Consider the following 18217-nt stretch of genomic DNA (forward strand, 5'->3'; position numbering starts at 1 on the left):
ATCTGATCCGAGTTGAAATAGGAGGGTGAAAGATTGGGCTATTTATGGTTACGAACAACAGATAAGAAAAACACTGCTGAAGTAAATTAAGCAGACACTCCTTTGTACTGTGTAAACAAGCTGAGTTGAGTTCGAGTATTGTTTAGCTCGACTCGACTAGAAAAGTTTAAAATTGAGCTCGACTTGAAAGTTCGCAAGCTTAAAATTTTCAAGCTCAACTCGTGCTCAAGAAAACTTGAACTCGAAACATTCTCAGATTTAACTTGATTGAAGCACAAACTCGAGCTCCATTCACTTGAGTTTAAACCTGAACCTTAAGTATATGAAAATTTTATATTGTATTCTTTATAAATAAAAATAACATATAAATGTTAATATTATTAATAATTTAATTTAAAAATTAAAAATATATATTATTTTTTTCGAATTATTCACAAGCTTTTTGTATATGGTATCAAGTAGTTCATTTTGACTTGTTAAGAACTTGAGTCAAGTTCAAGTTCAAGCTCGAGTCGAGTCCATTCAATTTGAATATTGATCGAGCTTTGCCCGAATCGAACTCGAATAGCTCGCAATTAATCTCGTTTCATTTACAGCCCTTTCTTTTATGTCTAATATTTGCTCTATATCGAGGTCGACTACCATTGTTGGAACATACAGTATTCCATATTCGAACTTGATGTTTACATGTCCTCGTCTAATATCCCAAAGAACCTGATTCCACCATCCAAAAGCTGCGCTGCCGAGCTTATGAAACCGCATTCTGGCCGCCGTATGCGGCGGGGCTTTACTTTACAGCTTAGATGTTGAAAAATAAACAAGTGGCCAAGCCACTTTCGGTGGCAGCCACCAATTTTGTCAAAAATGGTTGGCTATTTGTTGAAAATCAACAATGGTAAAATCTCAATTTTAGTCATTGTAATTTAGGGTATTTACAAATTAGTCCTTAAGCTTCAACTATAAATACCCTAGCTCATTTAGCTTCAAAACCATCCCAAAGCATTCTAGCTTTCTTCCAATACTAGAGAGATTTTAGAGAGTTTCTTGAGAGTTGTTTTCTCCTTTTTATCTAGAGAGATTTATCATTGTTTTCTCCTTGGTAGATCGAGAGAGGTTGTAATTCCTATTTTCTCATAGTGAAATTCTTCTACCGTTGCCCGTGGTTTTTACCCTATATTATTCAGGGGTTTTCCACGTAAATTTTGTGTCTCTTTTATCTTCATTTTTATTTTCTCAAATTATCAGTTGCGATTTTGCTCTATCCGATAGCCGTCTTCCGCAACAATTGGTATCAGAGCTAGATTAGAGTGTGTAATATCTGCTTATTGTCTTTGTGGTTGCCACCAAAAGGTGGATTCTCCAACATAAGAAAGTAAGAAGTTATTACCCATTCTTTGAAGGTTCCAGAGAACTATTCACGATAGTGAAATAGTGAGAGCCATCCGTAAACGAAGCAATGGCAACGAAATTTGATATTGAAAAGTTCAATGGGAGAAATTTCTCATTGTGGAAATTGAAGATGAAGGCCATCTAAGGAAAGACGGGTGTCTAGCGGCTATCAATGAAAGGCCGGTGGATTTCGCAGATGACATCAAATGGAACGAGATGGACGGGAATGCTATGGCAAACTTTCATCTAGCATTAGCAGATGAAGTATTGTCAAGCATCGAGGAGAAGAAGACATCTAAGGAGATATGAGATCATCTCATCAAATTGTATGAGGCCACATCGCTGCACAATAAAATTTTCCTTAAGAGGAAATTGTACACTCTCCGTATGCCAGAATCTACTTCAGTGACGGAGCAGTTAAATACACTGAACACCTTATTTTCTCAGCTTACATCCTTAAGCTGTAAAATAGGAGAACAAGAACGTGCTGAACTTCTACTTCAAAGTCTACCAGATTCGTACGATCAAATCATCATCAACTTGACAAACAGTAATGTCACCAGTCTAGTCTTCGATGACGTTGCAGCTGCTGTTCTACAAGAAGAAAATCGACGCAAGAACAAGGAAGACAGACAAGTAAATCTGCAAAAAGAAGAAGCGTTGACAACGATGAGAGGGAGATCAACAGAACGTGGCCAAAGCAGCAGTCATAAACATGATAGATCGAAGTCGAGGAGCAAGAAGAATTTAAAGTGCTACCACTGTGGAAAGAAGGGTCACTTGAAGAAGGATTGTTAGAGTCTAAATAAAAACTCCAATCCACAAGGCAATACCGCAAACACTTCAGATGATGGAGATGCTCTATGCTGTGAAGCGTCAACCACCGTGGAAGGCAGAAAAAGATTTGCAGATATATGGCTCATTGATTCGGGAGCGACATATCACATGACCTCAATAAGAGAATGGTTCCATCATTATGAACCTGTCTCAGGAGGATCAGTGTATAGTTGCAATGATCATGCCTTAGAGATTGTTGGTGTGGGAACCATCAAATTGAAGATGTATGATGGAACAATTAAAGTTGTTCGAGATGTGCGGCACGTGAATGAAGAAAAATTTATTATCCTACGGATTGTTGGATAATAATGCTAGCAAGATTGAAACACGAAAAGGAATCATGAAGGTGTTCCGTGGAGCGCTTGTGGTGCTGAAAGGTGAAAAGATAGTTGCAAACTTGTACATGCTGAAGGGAGAGACATTGCTAGAAGCAGAAGCCTCTGTTGCCTCATGTAGTTCAGATTCTGCAATGCTATGGCATAAGAAACTTGGACACATGTCAGAACAAGGAATGAAAGTCCTTGTGGAGCAAAAGCTACTTCTAGGCTTAACAAAGGTATCACTTCCTTTGTGTGAGCATTGCATAACAAGTAAGCATCACCGGTTGAAATTCAACACATCAAATTCTAGAGGCAAAAGTGTTCTAGAATTGGTTCACTCTGACGTATGGCAAGCACCAGTAACGTCCCTAGGTGGAGCAAAATACTTTGTCTCATTTATTGATGACTACTCCAGGAGATGTTGGGTGCACCCTATTAAGAAGAAGTCAGACGTGTTTTCAACTTTCAAAAACTTCAAAGCGCGGGTGGAACTTGATTCTGGAAATAAGATCAAGTATTTCAGAACAGATAATGGAGGAGAATACACAAGCGAAGAATTTGATGACTTTTGCAGGAAAGAATGCATCAAAAGACAGTTCACAGTGGCGAACACTCCTCAACAAAATGGAGTGGCAGAGAGGATGAACATAACCTTGTTAAAAAGAACAAGAGAAATGTTGAGGGACGCAGGCCTAGAAAAATCATTCTGGGCAGAAGCAGTCAATACTGCCTGTTATTTGGTGAATCGAGCTCCATCAACTGCAATAGAGCTGAAGACACCAATGGAGATGTGGACTGGTAAACCAGTTGATTATTCAAACCTCCATGTATTTGGAAGTATTGTGTACGTGATGTACAACGCCCAAGAAATTTCAAAGCTGGATCCAAAATCCAGAAAATACAAATTCTTGGGGTATGCTGATGGAGTAAAGGGGTATCGCTTGTGGGATCCCACTGCCCGCAAAGTGATCATTAGCAGGGATGTTATCTTTGTAGAAGATAAGCTACAAAGAAAAGAAGACAATGAAAGCGCTGAAAAGTCAGAGACTACACATATACATGTAGAAAAGGAGTTTGAACAAGGAGATTCTTCTGAAGCAGAACCAGCACATGATGAACAAGAACCAGAGAGTTCTGAAGCTCCAACAACTCGTTAATCAGATCGTGTGAGAAGACGTCCCAATTGGCACTCAGATTATGTTATAGAAGGAAATGTTGCATACTGTCTTTTAATAGAGGACGGTGAGCCATCAACATATCAGGAGGCAATAAACAGCTCAGATGCTTCACTGTGGATGATGGCGATGCAAGAAGAAATCGAAGCCCTTCATAAAAATAATACATGGGACCTTGTGCCACTACCACAAGGAATGAAGCCAATTGGTAACAAATGGGTTTTCAAAATCAAGCAAAATGGTGACGATCAAGTGGAGAGGTATCGTGCAAGACTGGTGGTCAAAGGATATGCTCAGAAAGAAGGTATTGATTTCAATGAAATTTTTTCTCCTGTGGTTCGACTAACAACAGTTCGAGTAGTCTTGGCAATGTGTGCTACATTGAATTTACATCTGGAACAGCTAGATGTTAAAACAGCTTTTCTTCATGGAAATCTTGAAGAAGAGATTTATATGCTCCAGCCTGAAGGTTTTGAAGAAGACGAAAAGAAGAACTTGGTTTGCAGGTTGAACAAATCTCTGTACGGTTTAAAGCAGGCGCCGAGGTGTTGGTATAAGAGATTTGATTCCTTCATTATGTGCATTGGATACAACAGACTTAATGCAGACCCTTGTGCTTATTTCAAGAGGTCTGGTGATAACGATTTTGTTATATTGCTTTTGTATGTGGATGACATGTTGGTTGCAGGACCCAACAAAGATCATATTGAAGAATTGAAGGCACAACTGGCTAAGGAATTTGAAATGAAGGACTTGGGATCAGCAAACAAGATTCTAGGGATGCAAATTCACCGAGACAGAAGTAATAGGAAGATTTGGCTTTCACAAAAGAATTACTTGAAGAAAATCTTGTCACGATTTAGCATGCAAGATTGTAAGCCAATTTCTACCCCTCTTCCTATTAACTTCAAATTATCCTCCAGTATGAGTCCTAGCAGTGAAGAAGAGAGGATGGAGATGTCTCGAGTACCATATGCATCAGCAGTGGGAAGTTTAATTTCGCTATGATATGTACAAGACCAGACATTGCACAAGCAGTGGGAGTGGTTAGTCGGTACATGGCGAATCCAGGCAAAGAGCATTGGAATACAGTAAAGAGGATCCTGAAATACATCAAAGGGACCTCAAATGTTGCATTATGTTACGGAGGATCAAACTTACTAATCAATGGGTATGTAGATTCTGACTATGTAGGGGATTTGGATAAAAGCAAATCTACAACGGGATATGTGTTCAAAGTTGTTGATAGAGCTGTAAGCTGGGTTTCTAAGTTGCAGTCAGTTGTGGCTACATCCACAACAAAAGCAGAATATGTAGCAGCTACACAAGCCAGTTAAGAAGCAATTTGGTTGAAGATGTTATTGGAGGAGCTTGGGCACAATCAAGAGTATATCTCTCTGTTTTGTGACAGTCAAAGCGTCTTGCATCTAGCAAGGAATCCATCATTTCATTCAAGGACAAAACACATACGAGTTCAATACCATTTCATTCGTGAAAAGGTGGAAGAATGGACAGTAGATATGCAAAAGATCCATACCAAAGACAACATAGCAGATTTCATGACAAAGGCGATCAACGCTGATAAATTTACTTGGTGTCGATCCTCTTGTGGCCTGTCAGAGACATAAGCAACATGATGGTACAATGTAGAAAGAATTGTGTGAAGATATGATTGTTCCAATCAAATCTTCAAGTGGGAGATTGTTGAAAAATAAACAAGTGGCCAAGCCACTTTCGGTGGCAGCCACCAATTTTGTCAAAAATGGTTGGCTATTTGTTGAAAATCAACAATGGTAAAATCTCAATTTTAGTCATTGTAATTTAGGATATTTACAAATTAGTCCTTAAGCTTCAACTATAAATACCCTAGCTCATTTAGCTTCAAAACCATCCCAAACCCATTCTAGCTTTCTTCCAATACTAGAGAGATTTTAGAGAGTTTCTTGAGAGTTGTTTTCTCCTTGGTAGATCAAGAGAGGTTGTAATTCCTATGTTCTCATAGTTTTATCTTCATTTTTATTTTCTCAAATTATCAGTTGCGATTTTGCTCTATCCGATAGCCGTCTTCCGCAACATTAGATACTCCATAATTTGCTTCACGGAATAGATGTTGCATGCCCACTTGCGTCTAATACAGTGGTGGTCGATTAATCCAAATATGATGCACTATTCCTAGTACATGTTCTTTATTTGGACAATGTATCACTTACTTTCAAAACATGTCGATAGAATAAGTTAAGTTCGACTCATCGACCGTCCACGAATTTTTTTTATTTAAGTTGAAAGTCATAATCTGTTAAAAACATTGCCTTTAGATTTTTTGTAGAGGAATAATGTTGAGGAACTTATAAATAAGGAGAAGAAAAATGAGAAGAAGCCTCTTTCGCTCATAGTTTGAGGGATTTATAGTAGTTATCATTATAGTTATTCGTAGACTGACAAGTTAAATGAATTTAATTGTCAGATTCAAATCTTAAGATTTCGCAGCAATAGATTGTTTAGACTTGTGAAAATTTTTGTCTAAAGGTCTTATTCACATATTCGGAAGCCAATAGAATATTATATACAGATGAATAAGAAAACCAGGCATAAAAAAAACAAATAACCATATACTAAAAGGACTAATGAAATAAATTGCATCAAAAATCCGAAAGCAACTATAACCATAATACCCTTTACCAAAAGGGTGAATCGCTTCTTGTAAACTGAAAATGGGCTGAGCCTAAAATCTCAGGTTTGAACATACAGTAGATATTTGGGCTTGGGTTTGAAAACCTTAACCGACGCAAATGGCAACTGAATCAGGCATGAACTTGAGCCAGACCAGGCCATCGTGTTTCTTTTCATTTTTAAAGAAAAAAACATCTCCTGAATAACAATCAACTCTTTCATGCTTTTAACCGCAAAAAGGTTGACCATCGACCAAAGTTTCAAGGCAAGAACAAGGGGATTCCGGGGGAAAGAAGAAGAAGAAGAAGAAGAAGCGATTGCAGAAGACAATGATTCGATATAAAGAGGTACAATCTGACACCAACATTCTTACACTTTGTTGTTTAACAATTACTGCTTTTTTTAATAAAATGTTGACTACCCAGTTTATGGATTTAGGAAAAAGAAGCAAAGAAGGAAGCTTTTAGAAAGTATCTGGAGTCCAGTGGTGTTCTTGATGCTCTCACCAAAGGTTTTGTGACTTTGTTTTTGAACATATAGTCTTCTTTGCTTGATCTGGGTTTTATTTTCTTTAATTCATTTCATTATCTGCAGTTTTGGTTGCATTGTATGAACAGAATGAGAAGCCTTCCTCAGCCCTTGAGTAACTTACTCAATTCAATCTTTCAAATTGAACTTCTGTTTCTCTTTGTTTAAGCTATATAATTCAGATCTAGACAGGGAAAATTTAAAGTTGTCGTATACTTTAGATATTCCTTTTGTATATTTTATTGATAAATTTTATAAGTTCACAAATTTTTGAGTTCATCCTCTAGAATAGAATTCTATATCCGTCTTTGAATCTAGGGTCGGATTTCGAATCTCAATATCTTCAATACCTAGAAAATTTCTTGTTTTGAACCATTTGTTCATATGGGATTATTATTATGATGATGATGATAGGTTTGTGCAACAAAAATTAGGAGGTCCAACTGCATCTGAATATGAAAAACTACAAGCTGAGATATCAGATTTGCAGACAAAGTATAATGAGCTTTTGGCCAAGCATCAGCATACATGCAAAGAGGTAAGGACTATGGACATAGTTTTGATTTATTTGGAAAAGGTAGCATTTTGCACTATATGATGCATTTCATTCTCAGCACTCTGCGTATATGATTTTTTTCATATTCTGATATGTCCGAATGAGCGTTGACGGTTTGGTGCCGATGATCGGACTTTCGTAATGTTTTCCATTTTCAGTTTAATTTTGATCCGAATCAAGTTCTTTACTGCAAGTTATCTGAGATGTTTTCATGGTGGGGCAGTTACAGGAACTCAAGAATCCGGACTCTTCGCCGTCGTCTGCGAAAGAGACGGTGGATGGAGAGCCTTTGAAGGCTGAGGTCTGAGCTTAAGAACCAGTTCTTCATGGTGTTGTGCGCTTTACATGTTATAGTATATGTACAAAGTTTAACCACTTATTGACTATATAATCCATTTCTTTTGTTATTGTGGATGAAATATTTGTACATTTCAACATGGATATTATTGATATATGGAGGTATTAATATTTGTACATTTCCACTTAAAAGTTATCACCAAATACATTTTAAATTATTATTAATTGTATAATTTTTTAAAGTAGATATATAACATTTTAAATTAAAACCCGCTACAATATGATATTCTTAATTATAATTGAAATTATTACTAATTATATAATTTTTTAAATTATTTAGAATAACATTTTAACTTAAAATTCATCGTAAATTAACGGCCAAAACTATCATATGAAATGGTTTCCATAATTTCTTATATTTTAGAATTTAATTTAAATATTTTTTTTATTAACACCATAAATTTATAATTTATTATATTCTAAAATTTTATTAATACCATCATAATTTTTTAACTTGACCTAATGGTTAGGCGTTGGATCTCCTCTTTAAGGTCCCTAAATTGATCTTCATCAAAATCGTATATAATTTTTTCAATTTTTATCAATAAGATGATGACATATGTTGTCATTTTATTATAATATTGTATTAATTTATTAAGAAAAATAATGGGTAACCAACAAAAGTTGGTTCAAGTGGTATGCATTTTTATATCACTTAAGCGGGTTTTGATTTCGAGTATTGTGTATATAGAAAATCTCCGCTGGAAGATTACCCACTAAAATTAGGTGTGCAACATGGTCAGTCCGGATTAGCCCGGACATGAGACATAAGTTGTTTTTAAAAACGAGTTAAAAGTGTAGTGATGACCAAAATGCAAATGATCTGTAAGTTTGGAGACTAGTAGTGTTCATCATTTATATTTTATAACAAGATTTAAGTTATTTTTCTAAATAAATATTTTCCTTTACTAATAATTTATTTTTTATATTAAATTTTTTATATTTATTAAATGTATTATCATATATAACATTATTGGATATTAGGAAAAAAAAGTTCTAAAAACCCTAAAAACAAAATAAACTAAAAGTTTATGAAGATATCTATGAACAGTCATCCAACAATAGTCAATCATCTCACCTTCCAAACTTTCATCCGACGGTCAATATTACGCGGCCCCAAAATCATAAGAAAACAAAAACCATAGAAGAAAATGAAAAACAAAATCCAAAAAAAAATATAAACAATAAAATTAAATAAAAAATTTGCAGAGATTTTCCTCTCTCTCTCTAAAAGCTCGAAAAAAATAGAAAAACCAATGGAACGAAATGAAGCCCAACAACACTACTTCACCACCAACACCCCCACCACTGTCAACACCACTCCGTCACCGACTAATGGCCTCCTGCCGCCCAACGAGAGTGGCGGAGCCCTCCATCTCATGGTGTACCCTCACTCCGTGCCCCCGGCGGTGACGTCGCCCCTGGAGCCCGCCAGGCGGAAGAGAGGGCGGCCTAGGAAGTATGGTACCCCCGAACAGGCCATGGCCGCTAAGAAAACGGCGTCTTCGACCTCGAAGGAGCGGAGAGAGCAGCAGCAGCTGCAGCAGTTGGCTCTTGGTGGCGCCTGTGCTGCGCTTTCTGGGTCTTCCAGGAAATCTCAGTTGCTTGGCTTAGGTGGGGTTTTTTTGGGTGAAAAAGTTGATTATTTTTGGGTACCTTAAATTCGAGGGTTTGGGTGGGTTGGAACTGTTGCAAAATTATTGAAAACTGAGAGGGTTTTTTTGGTGCATTGCGATGGGAAATCACTATCTCTATGTGAAATCTTCTTTTGGTACCTTTTCGTGAAATTCGAAAAGCTTTTGTTGCAAATTTGTTTGAAATGAGACAGTATTTTGATGCATTACGTGAGAAGCGAATGCCTTTGTTAGCTGTGGTTGGGGTATATTCTTTCGTAAAATATTCATTCCTTTTTGTGTTGAAAATTTGTTGAAATTGTGAGTGTTCTGGGTGTATTGCTTATGAATCATTTCCTTTGTTTGCCCCTGGTGTGTGCTCTTTGAAAATTACTTTTTCTATTTTCTTTTATAGTTTTCTTGAAAAATAGTTATCTGGTGGTAAGGTTTTTGATGTTTTGAAATTTTTGGGAAGATTTTTGATGCCTTTGTTTGAGTGAATCCCACTTGCCTCCTATGACTTTTGTTTGAGTTGTTTAATTTTATAGAACTTTTAGTTTATGGTTTACCTTTAGGTTTTCAATCAATTTACGGTTTTGATTTTGTATTTTCACTTGGCTTATTTATTCTGTTCCTGCTTTGTTTTAGGTTGTAAAATGATTTTAAAGAATAAATAATTGTACACTCAAATTCTTTAACACATGAACAAGAGGGAAAAAGGAAACCTTCATTTTTTTGTCAAGTTAGATTATAACCTTGTGTATATTTATTGCATATCAAATTCATCAATACATCAAATGAGTGTGCTGGAGTAGGTCTCTTCTAGAACAGTACAAAGCTAAGATACTGGCAGAAAGATGCATATGCTTCGTTATCCTTCTTCTCGGTTGATTCAGAATTTCATGTTTATTTATTTGCATCATTTATGAATGCCCTTTCCTGCATTCTAACATTGCATGGTTCGTGCGGTTGTGTGCTTTTTGGTACCTTTGTTCTCTAGTAGGTCGAGTTATCATTTACTTTTATTTGGTTTGGAGTCTCAATTAGATGCTTAGTTCTCACCCCTTCACTCTAATTGGTGCAGGCAATGCTGTTCAAGGTTTTACTCCACATGTTATCAATGTAGTTGCAGGAGAGGTATGGTACTTATTACTGTTATAAAGTTTACTAATGCTTTATATATGTGTTGACATCGGTTCTACATGATCTTGGGATTCACGTATGCCAATTGCTGCGCTTTTAAATTTATATAATCTGTTAGAAATCCTTCACGTCCAATCATTTTCAAAAATTGTGTTCTTTTTTTTGTTAAAGAAATTTGTCATAGTTTTCCATTTTTTTCACACCTTAAAGAAAGGTTTTGAGGTATTGTTCAGTTTATAAAATGTCTCATTGGTTTTGCCTCATCTCTAGATAATAGTGTATGTTAAGTATGGAATAGAAGTGCTTTAGTAGAGGACAAAATTGTCAAAGAAAAGAAAATTTGAGAAATCACCAATGGCAGAAAACTATAAATGAGAAAGTTTGGTGTGTAACTCTCTGTTTCTGATATAAAATCCTTAAAAATTTCCAAGGTTATGATGTTTTATTTCAAGCAAGCTGAGTCCAAGATAGCCATTGTGGGAAGTTTGATAAATCATGACGATATTTGTGATGTTTCCTGTTGTGTTTCATTTTTTATTTGGATTTTCCCGTTTGTAGTTGATAGTTTTATAAGGGATGGCAGTTAAGGCATTTAGCATTTGCAATAGTTTGCAGCATTATTATTACTTTTTTTCTGATCCCACCTTTTGCATCGATTTATGTAATCTTTTTCCTTTTGAAAGGATACATGAATACTTTTACGTTGACATTTGAGAGAAATTTTCTATTTTTGAGGAGATACTAGTGTTTTGACTGAGTCAATGCTTATTAAACTGGATTGATAATTGGTTATCACAAGAAGAGTGGAAAGAAAGGGAAAATATTTCAGTCCTCTCTCTCTCTCTCTGAATTGGAGATGAGGCACCTATATGTGCCTTCACTCATTTGACTGATCCAACACAGAAAGGGAAATATATCGTGGTTACATTTAGTCATCTGCTTTACTTTTCTGGCAAGTTGAGTAATGCCATGTTTGTTTTCTTTTTGTAATCCTTTTGCCAATAATGGGAAGTTTGTGCACATTAATCGGCCACCTCTGTGAAAGAAGCCCTTATCCATTTGTGCCCAACTTGCTATTGTTGCTGTTAAAAATTGTGCTTTTTTGATCAAAGATATTGTTCATAGGCTTAATGTTTTAGAAGGTGTTGTAAGATGGGTTAATAGGTCAGCCAATCTAGAGGCTGATGCCTTAGCTAAAGAAGGAATTGGCTGATTCTATTCTAGTCTTATATTTCGGGTGTTTTATGGTTGTTTCAAGTTTATTTGGTTGGTGGGGTGTATGATGGTTGTATCTTATGTAATTTTATGGTTCAATAAAATCCTAAGGCGCTCTTTTCCTCCTTCCACTGATTAAGGAGTTCATATAAACTCCATTAATCAAGAAGGGGGTTTTTAACGAGGCCTGAAATTCTTATCAAAAAAAAAAATTGTGCTTTTTCATGCCTGATAAACTATGTCACGAGAGTAGTTTTTCTGTGTTATAGTTATGAATTTTATGTCTTATAGTCTTATATTAACTGTGCTAGGTCAAGATACAGTAGTGTTTCTAGATGTAATTGAAGTTATTTTGTTGCCTCACTGCATGATATATGGATCCAAATAGGATGTGGGCCAAAAAATAATGATGTTCATGCAACAAAGCAAGCGGGAATTATGTATATTGTCTGCTTCTGGTACGATCTCTAATGCATCTCTCCGCCAGCCGGCAACATCGGGTGGTAACATTGCTTATGAGGTGACCACTCCTTTCTCCCCTTCTGTATTATTTTATATCAACTAGACAACTTCTTGTTTATATGTTCTAGGATTTTTAAATTGGAGCTTTATTTCTAAAATAATAAAATGTGCTTTTAAGAATATGAATAAAGTTTTGCTAGAAAAACCCTGTTACTTCTAAATGCTGGAAGTGGATTTGGTGTGATGATCTAAAAGTCATTTAGAAAATTTGTTGTTTCTTGTCAACAGAAAAGGATTCCCGAGTTTGTTACTTGGTAGAAATTTAATACAAACTAAATCATGGTATAAAGAATTTTATGTAATCTTAAGCATAACGGGAAACTTCTACTTGTGCTTGCTTAGGACACTAGTCCTGTAATATTGGTTTGCTTATGACAAATAATTGTCCGTATTGGGGAAAAGGAAAATAAACCAACTGGGTAGAATCTTTGTTTGCAGTAACTCATTATAAGTACGTTTATGATTTCACATGTATGAGATGTGGAAACGATATGTTATGATGCCACTGCAATACTGATATGCCTGAAAAGCTCATTTTTTGTCTCAATAGTATTTCCCTTTTCCGGTCAATGCTTTCATCCATGAGAGAACTTGTTGAAACTTTTGTGACTTATTTAGTTTTTGTATAACTATAGTAAATTTTTAGTACCGACATTCCTGGATGATGATATCAGGGCCGGTTTGAAATAATTTCACTCTCTGGATCTTATGTTCGGACTGAAGTTGGTGGGAGGACTGGTGGGCTTAGTGTTTGTCTATCAAGTGCAGATGGTCAGATTATTGGAGGAGGAGTTGGTGGACCTCTAAAGGCTGCTGGTCCAGCTCAGGTATTATTCATTATCATTTAAATTGGCTAAAGAGAGGGTAGGGGGTTGACCCTAGTTCTTTGAGCAGGGGATTATTGCATCTACCATTGATTGAGTGAAATTGTTGGCTGCGTTATTATCTAAAATGTACAATTGATATCAAGAAAATTCTGGTTAACCTATCCATGTATGACTTAGGATTTTATGGCAAAACAGACAATAATTTATTGCATCTACAGGTTATTGTTGGTACATTTATGATTGAAAACAAGAAGGATGGTAGTGCTAATGCGAAAGGTGATGCCTCTGGTAGCAAGTTGCCATCTCCAGTTGCTGGAACTTCGGTATCTAATGTTGGCTTTCGCTCAGCTTTTGAAGCTTCAGGAAGAAACCCAATCAGCTCAAATGATGATCATCAAAGTTTTGGGGGAAGTCATTTCATGATGCAACCACAGGGCCTGCATTTGGCACCTCACCCCACGGATTGGAGGACTGGTCTAGATGATAGAACTGCTTTTGAGTTGACAGGTTAGAGTCTTGTACATGTGCATATGCATGGGTGCTGACACAGTAGGGAATACTGAAGTTAAATATCTATTGCAGGAAAAACAGGTCATGGAGCTCATCAATTGCCAGAAAACGGGGACTATGATTAGGATGCAGATTGGATATTTGATTTGGCAAACGAAGCGCTGTTTTGTCTTAGATGTATTTAAGTTACAGCTTTTTTACAAGAGCGAATAGAAAACAAATCTCCTTGGCCCTTGCACCCGGAGTGTAATATGATATACCTGTACAGGTCGGCCGTTTACTCTTTCGTTGGTTGATGCTGATTAGATTATGCAACATAAAGTAAGGAGATGGCCTGTGAAAATTGTAGCCCCTTTGCTTAGTCGTTCAAATGGTTTCCTACCTTATTATTGCTGCTAATTTTATCGCTTTCGAGTTGCATAAATCCTCTCTGGTTTAGGGGAACGAGGGGACCCCGTTAGTGATAACACATAACAGTTGTGCATTTAGTCTTGAAATTATTGTTTGTTGAAAGCCTTTGAATCAAGTTGTGATTCCCATAATTAAAAAAAGACATTTCATGTTTGAAAATTTAATGAGAATTGTGGTACAAGTCAATTTATCTTGCAAGAACAACATTATTACAGTTTTTTTTCCCCTCATTTGTTAAGCATTGTGGCAGATATTGGGATCTTGTCAAGTCTTATCTTTGATTCCCCCCCCCCCCTCAAAGTGTGATCATACTGTGCATGTGAATGTAATACTTGTGGTTTGACAGGTTCTTGTAAAAGGGTATGAAAATGACAGGGAACTGTTTCAAAGTAAACAAACAAATCTTAAAAAAGTTGGCTGCTGCAATTTACTGCAGATTTGGAGGTCCAATTTTTTATACTTTGTTCAGTATTCTCCATCTTTTTACCCCCTTAACTAGCTCAAAAGATTTTGATTTATAGGTGTTTGTGAGTGAAGAATCAACTGTCTTCCCTGTTTTCTGGTATCTTTAGCCATATCAGCTGCAGGCTGCGGATTGCTGGGTCCATGTTGCCTTTACAGAGGTTAAAGTTTTAAATTAAAATATAAAAAAATTGATAAAATTGTATTGGGCAAACTATATATTTAATATCATAATTATCATTTTTGTTTTGTTTTGATTATTTAACTATTTTGTTCTCATTTTAATCATTCACCGTTAAAAAATTAATAAAACTGTTGATGTATTATTATTTATTTATTTTTTCAATATTGATGTGGCATTATCTTATAGTTATACGTCAACATTATCGCTACTTTTTTAACTAATGATACCAGAATAACCTATTTAAATATAGCAAAAGTGATAATTAGGATATTAATTGTGTAGTTTACCCAATTGTATTTTGCCCCTCAATATAACCCATTTTAAAACTATAGACTAAAATAATGATAAAATTTTTATAATTTGCTTTTGATGTTTTCCCTTTTTCAATTGAACTAAAATGAGCTGGTAAAGAGCAAGTTGTTGAATAACTAATGCATGAATGCAGGCCTCCATGGTTTTTTAATCTCAAATAAAATATGGGGGGGGGGGGGTTAAGGGAAAGGCTTATATGGGGTACGGTTTATGTCAAAAGAAAATAGAGAAAATCGCCTCAGTGACCAAAAATGCCTTATAATATACGATTTTAACCAATTTTTTCTGGATTTACCAAAATGACCAACAAAATCGCAATGCGATCGTTAATTCGCAACGCGATCTCCATTATCGCAAATTCGCGTTGCGATAGTTGAAAATCGCGTTGCGATGGTCTACAGTATCGTTGCGATTTTCCCAATTCGCAATGCGAATAAGTAAATCGCAACGCGAATTGGGAAAATCGCAATGCGATACTGACTATCGCAATGCGATACTTACTATCGCAATGCGATACTTACTATCGCAATGCGATACTTACTATCGCAATGCGATAATACAAAATCGCAACGAGATACTGACTTTCGCAACGCGATTCTGACTTTCGCAACGCGATTTACATAGTGCCATTCGTATTAACGCGTATTTTTTTTCAAATTTCAAACACGAATTTTTTCTTAATAAATCGGAAACTGAACCGTCCACAGTAATCGCAACTCATAACCTCAAACCCAAAATCACAACACTCAGTCCCATCTCCATCTCTCACTCTCTACGGCGAAATCCGTCCCCATCGCCGTCCCCATCGCCGGCGAAATCCCTCACAATCATTCCCTCACAATCATTCAGAAATGGAAAATCAACCTCCAAGGGTTAGTTTTTTTTTTATTTTGAAATTTTTGCATTATTTTAGGTTTTTCATATTGAGATTGATGATAAGTTTACTGGTAATTTCAATAATAGATTAACCATTTCACTTAGATTTCTTATTAAATTCATTCGATTGCTGCCAATACTGCTAAACTGTTTAGCCTGTGAAGTTAGTATTTGTCTTTGTTTTGTCTTTTGGTTGAAGTAATGCAGAAGAAGAATAGTTTCGAGAATGAAAATTACAACGCGGAAATAACTATCGCAACGAGAGAATCGCAACGCGAAATAAAAATCGTAACGCGAAACCAAAATCGCATTGCGATTTTCATTTCGCGTTGCGATTTCATTTCGCGTTGCGATTCTCGCGTTGCGATTCGTCGCGATAGTCATTTCGCGTTGCGATTCTTGCGATTATTATCTCGTTGCGATTTTCATTTCAACCAAAAGACAAAACAGTGTTGCAAATTTTAGTTTCAAGAATAAACTACTATTTATGTTTATTGTTTTTGGTATATCTTGACAATGTAGTTTTTGGTATATCTAACTTGGTATGTTTATTGTTTTTGTAGAAATTTTTTTCGGCTTCATTGACATTAAGGAATAAAGTTAGCCTAGCCACTATAATTGCTTCGAAGCTTTCACCTGCACAAAGAAAATTGTTTGAGGAAACCTGCTTCGGGCTATGGCTGAGAGTACAGCATCCGGGTGGAGATGCTAATTTGACCCATTTGTGGCTTCAGACCATGACTAGCGATCTACCCGACAGTATACAACGTGGTGAGGAAGAGATATGGTTTCATTTCCACGGCGTATACTTGTTTTGGGCGGAAGGAGTTCTGTTTAATCACTGGTCTACGATTCGGACACGATGATGTAGGCCGGTACACTCGTCATATCACCCGCCCATCATGGTTATCCAGGGTTTTTCCTGATGAGTCAATAGAGAAGCTGAACTTACACGTCGACGACATGAAGAAATTGTTTAATAAGAAAGATGGTTTTACTCGGATGAATGACGTCGATGTTGTTCGAGTATGCCTTCTACTACTTTTGTATGCGACTTTTTAGGCAGAAGGCCAGACAACCTATTTCTCAGGAGCTAATATTATTGGTAGAGGACCTAAATGCATGGAATCTGTTTCCGTGGGGTTCGTATATATGGAAAGCTACCTGGACTAAGTTGTCGTCTGCCTTTGATGACCGCAAAAGTTTGCGGGACGATGGGTCGAAATACACTTTGTCAGGCTTTGTTTGGGCCTTTAAGGTAAGAATTTCTATATAATGTTTTCAAAATTATGATTAATTATTTAACAATTACTAATGTTTGTTATTATATTGTTTGTAGATTTGGATATTCGAGGCCTTTCCCGCCATGAAGACATATGCAATAAAAACTTCAAATGATATTCCCAGGGCTATTTCCTGGAAGAGGAAACGTCTGTTGGATTGGGAAGACTTAATACCATATGCGACAATAAATAATGTAAGTTAACACAAATACTATCATATATAAACAAGTTATTAATAGTAGACGTTTAACTTTGTTTGAGTTTTTATATTTTTAGGAGGCCAACATTCCATTAATGAGACTGACACCCACGGAGGCTGAGCTTGCCACTGATTGGTGGCAAGCTAGTCAGCGTTTTCTTGATGGCACGAATGATGAGCAGCCTCCACTTCCTCCACTTCGAGAGCCATCACCTCACCCAGAGCCATCACCTGATCGACCCGACTATACACCTCTACAACGAGAGCCATCACCTATCCGTCACATCATCGAGCCTCTTCTCCACCATCACCTCATGATAGGCGACCGGAAAAGATGCCACGACTTCTATCTCCCTGTTCTCCACGTCCACGGGATGAGTCAAGGGAGTTACGTGATGAGGTCAATGCCTTGCGTGAGGAGATCGGTACTCTATGCGATAACGATGGTGCATGGCATGTGGAGGTGTCTACTTTACGTGGTGAGGTTACCGCTCTACGTGAGATGGTAGTATCGTTGCAGAATGAGGTTCATACTCTACGCAACGAGATAAGTTTAAGATTTTCCATATTTAACTTGATGATAAATTTACTTGTAATTTCACTTAAATTAACCATTTCACTTAGATTGCTTAGTAAATTTATTCGGTTGCTGCCAATACTGCTAAATTGTTTATTAACACTGTGAAGTTAGTATTTGTCTTTTTGTTTTGTCTTTTGGTTGAAGTAAATTTATTCGGTTGCTGCCAATTCTGCTAAACTGTGTATTCTTTAACACTGTGAAGTTAGTATTTGTCTTTGTTTTGTCTTTTGGTTGAAAGTTTGAAATAT

General features: G+C 36.4%; 2 protein-coding genes across 2 annotated transcripts; both read left to right on the forward strand.

Moving 5' to 3' along the window:
• Window positions 1–6589: 6589 nt before the first annotated feature.
• LOC120208854 (c-Myc-binding protein homolog) lies at window positions 6590–7928 on the forward strand. Its single transcript, XM_039207999.1, has 5 exons — window positions 6590–6738; window positions 6830–6902; window positions 6986–7034; window positions 7334–7457; window positions 7699–7928. The coding sequence occupies exons 1-5, from the start codon at window positions 6721–6723 to the stop codon at window positions 7780–7782; spliced, it is 348 nt and encodes a 115-aa protein (XP_039063930.1). The 5' UTR covers window positions 6590–6720; the 3' UTR covers window positions 7783–7928.
• Window positions 7929–8998: 1070 nt separating this feature from the next.
• Window positions 8999–14202, forward strand: LOC120208882 (AT-hook motif nuclear-localized protein 14-like). Its single transcript, XM_039208015.1, has 6 exons — window positions 8999–9446; window positions 10530–10582; window positions 12192–12323; window positions 13000–13152; window positions 13371–13659; window positions 13735–14202. The coding sequence occupies exons 1-6, from the start codon at window positions 9089–9091 to the stop codon at window positions 13785–13787; spliced, it is 1038 nt and encodes a 345-aa protein (XP_039063946.1). The 5' UTR covers window positions 8999–9088; the 3' UTR covers window positions 13788–14202.
• Window positions 14203–18217: the final 4015 nt, after the last annotated feature.

This window comes from Hibiscus syriacus, unplaced genomic scaffold, assembly GCF_006381635.1.
Source record: "Hibiscus syriacus cultivar Baekdansim isolate YM2019G1 unplaced genomic scaffold, ASM638163v2 tig00017792_pilon, whole genome shotgun sequence".
Classification (NCBI taxonomy): Eukaryota; Viridiplantae; Streptophyta; class Magnoliopsida; order Malvales; family Malvaceae; genus Hibiscus; species Hibiscus syriacus.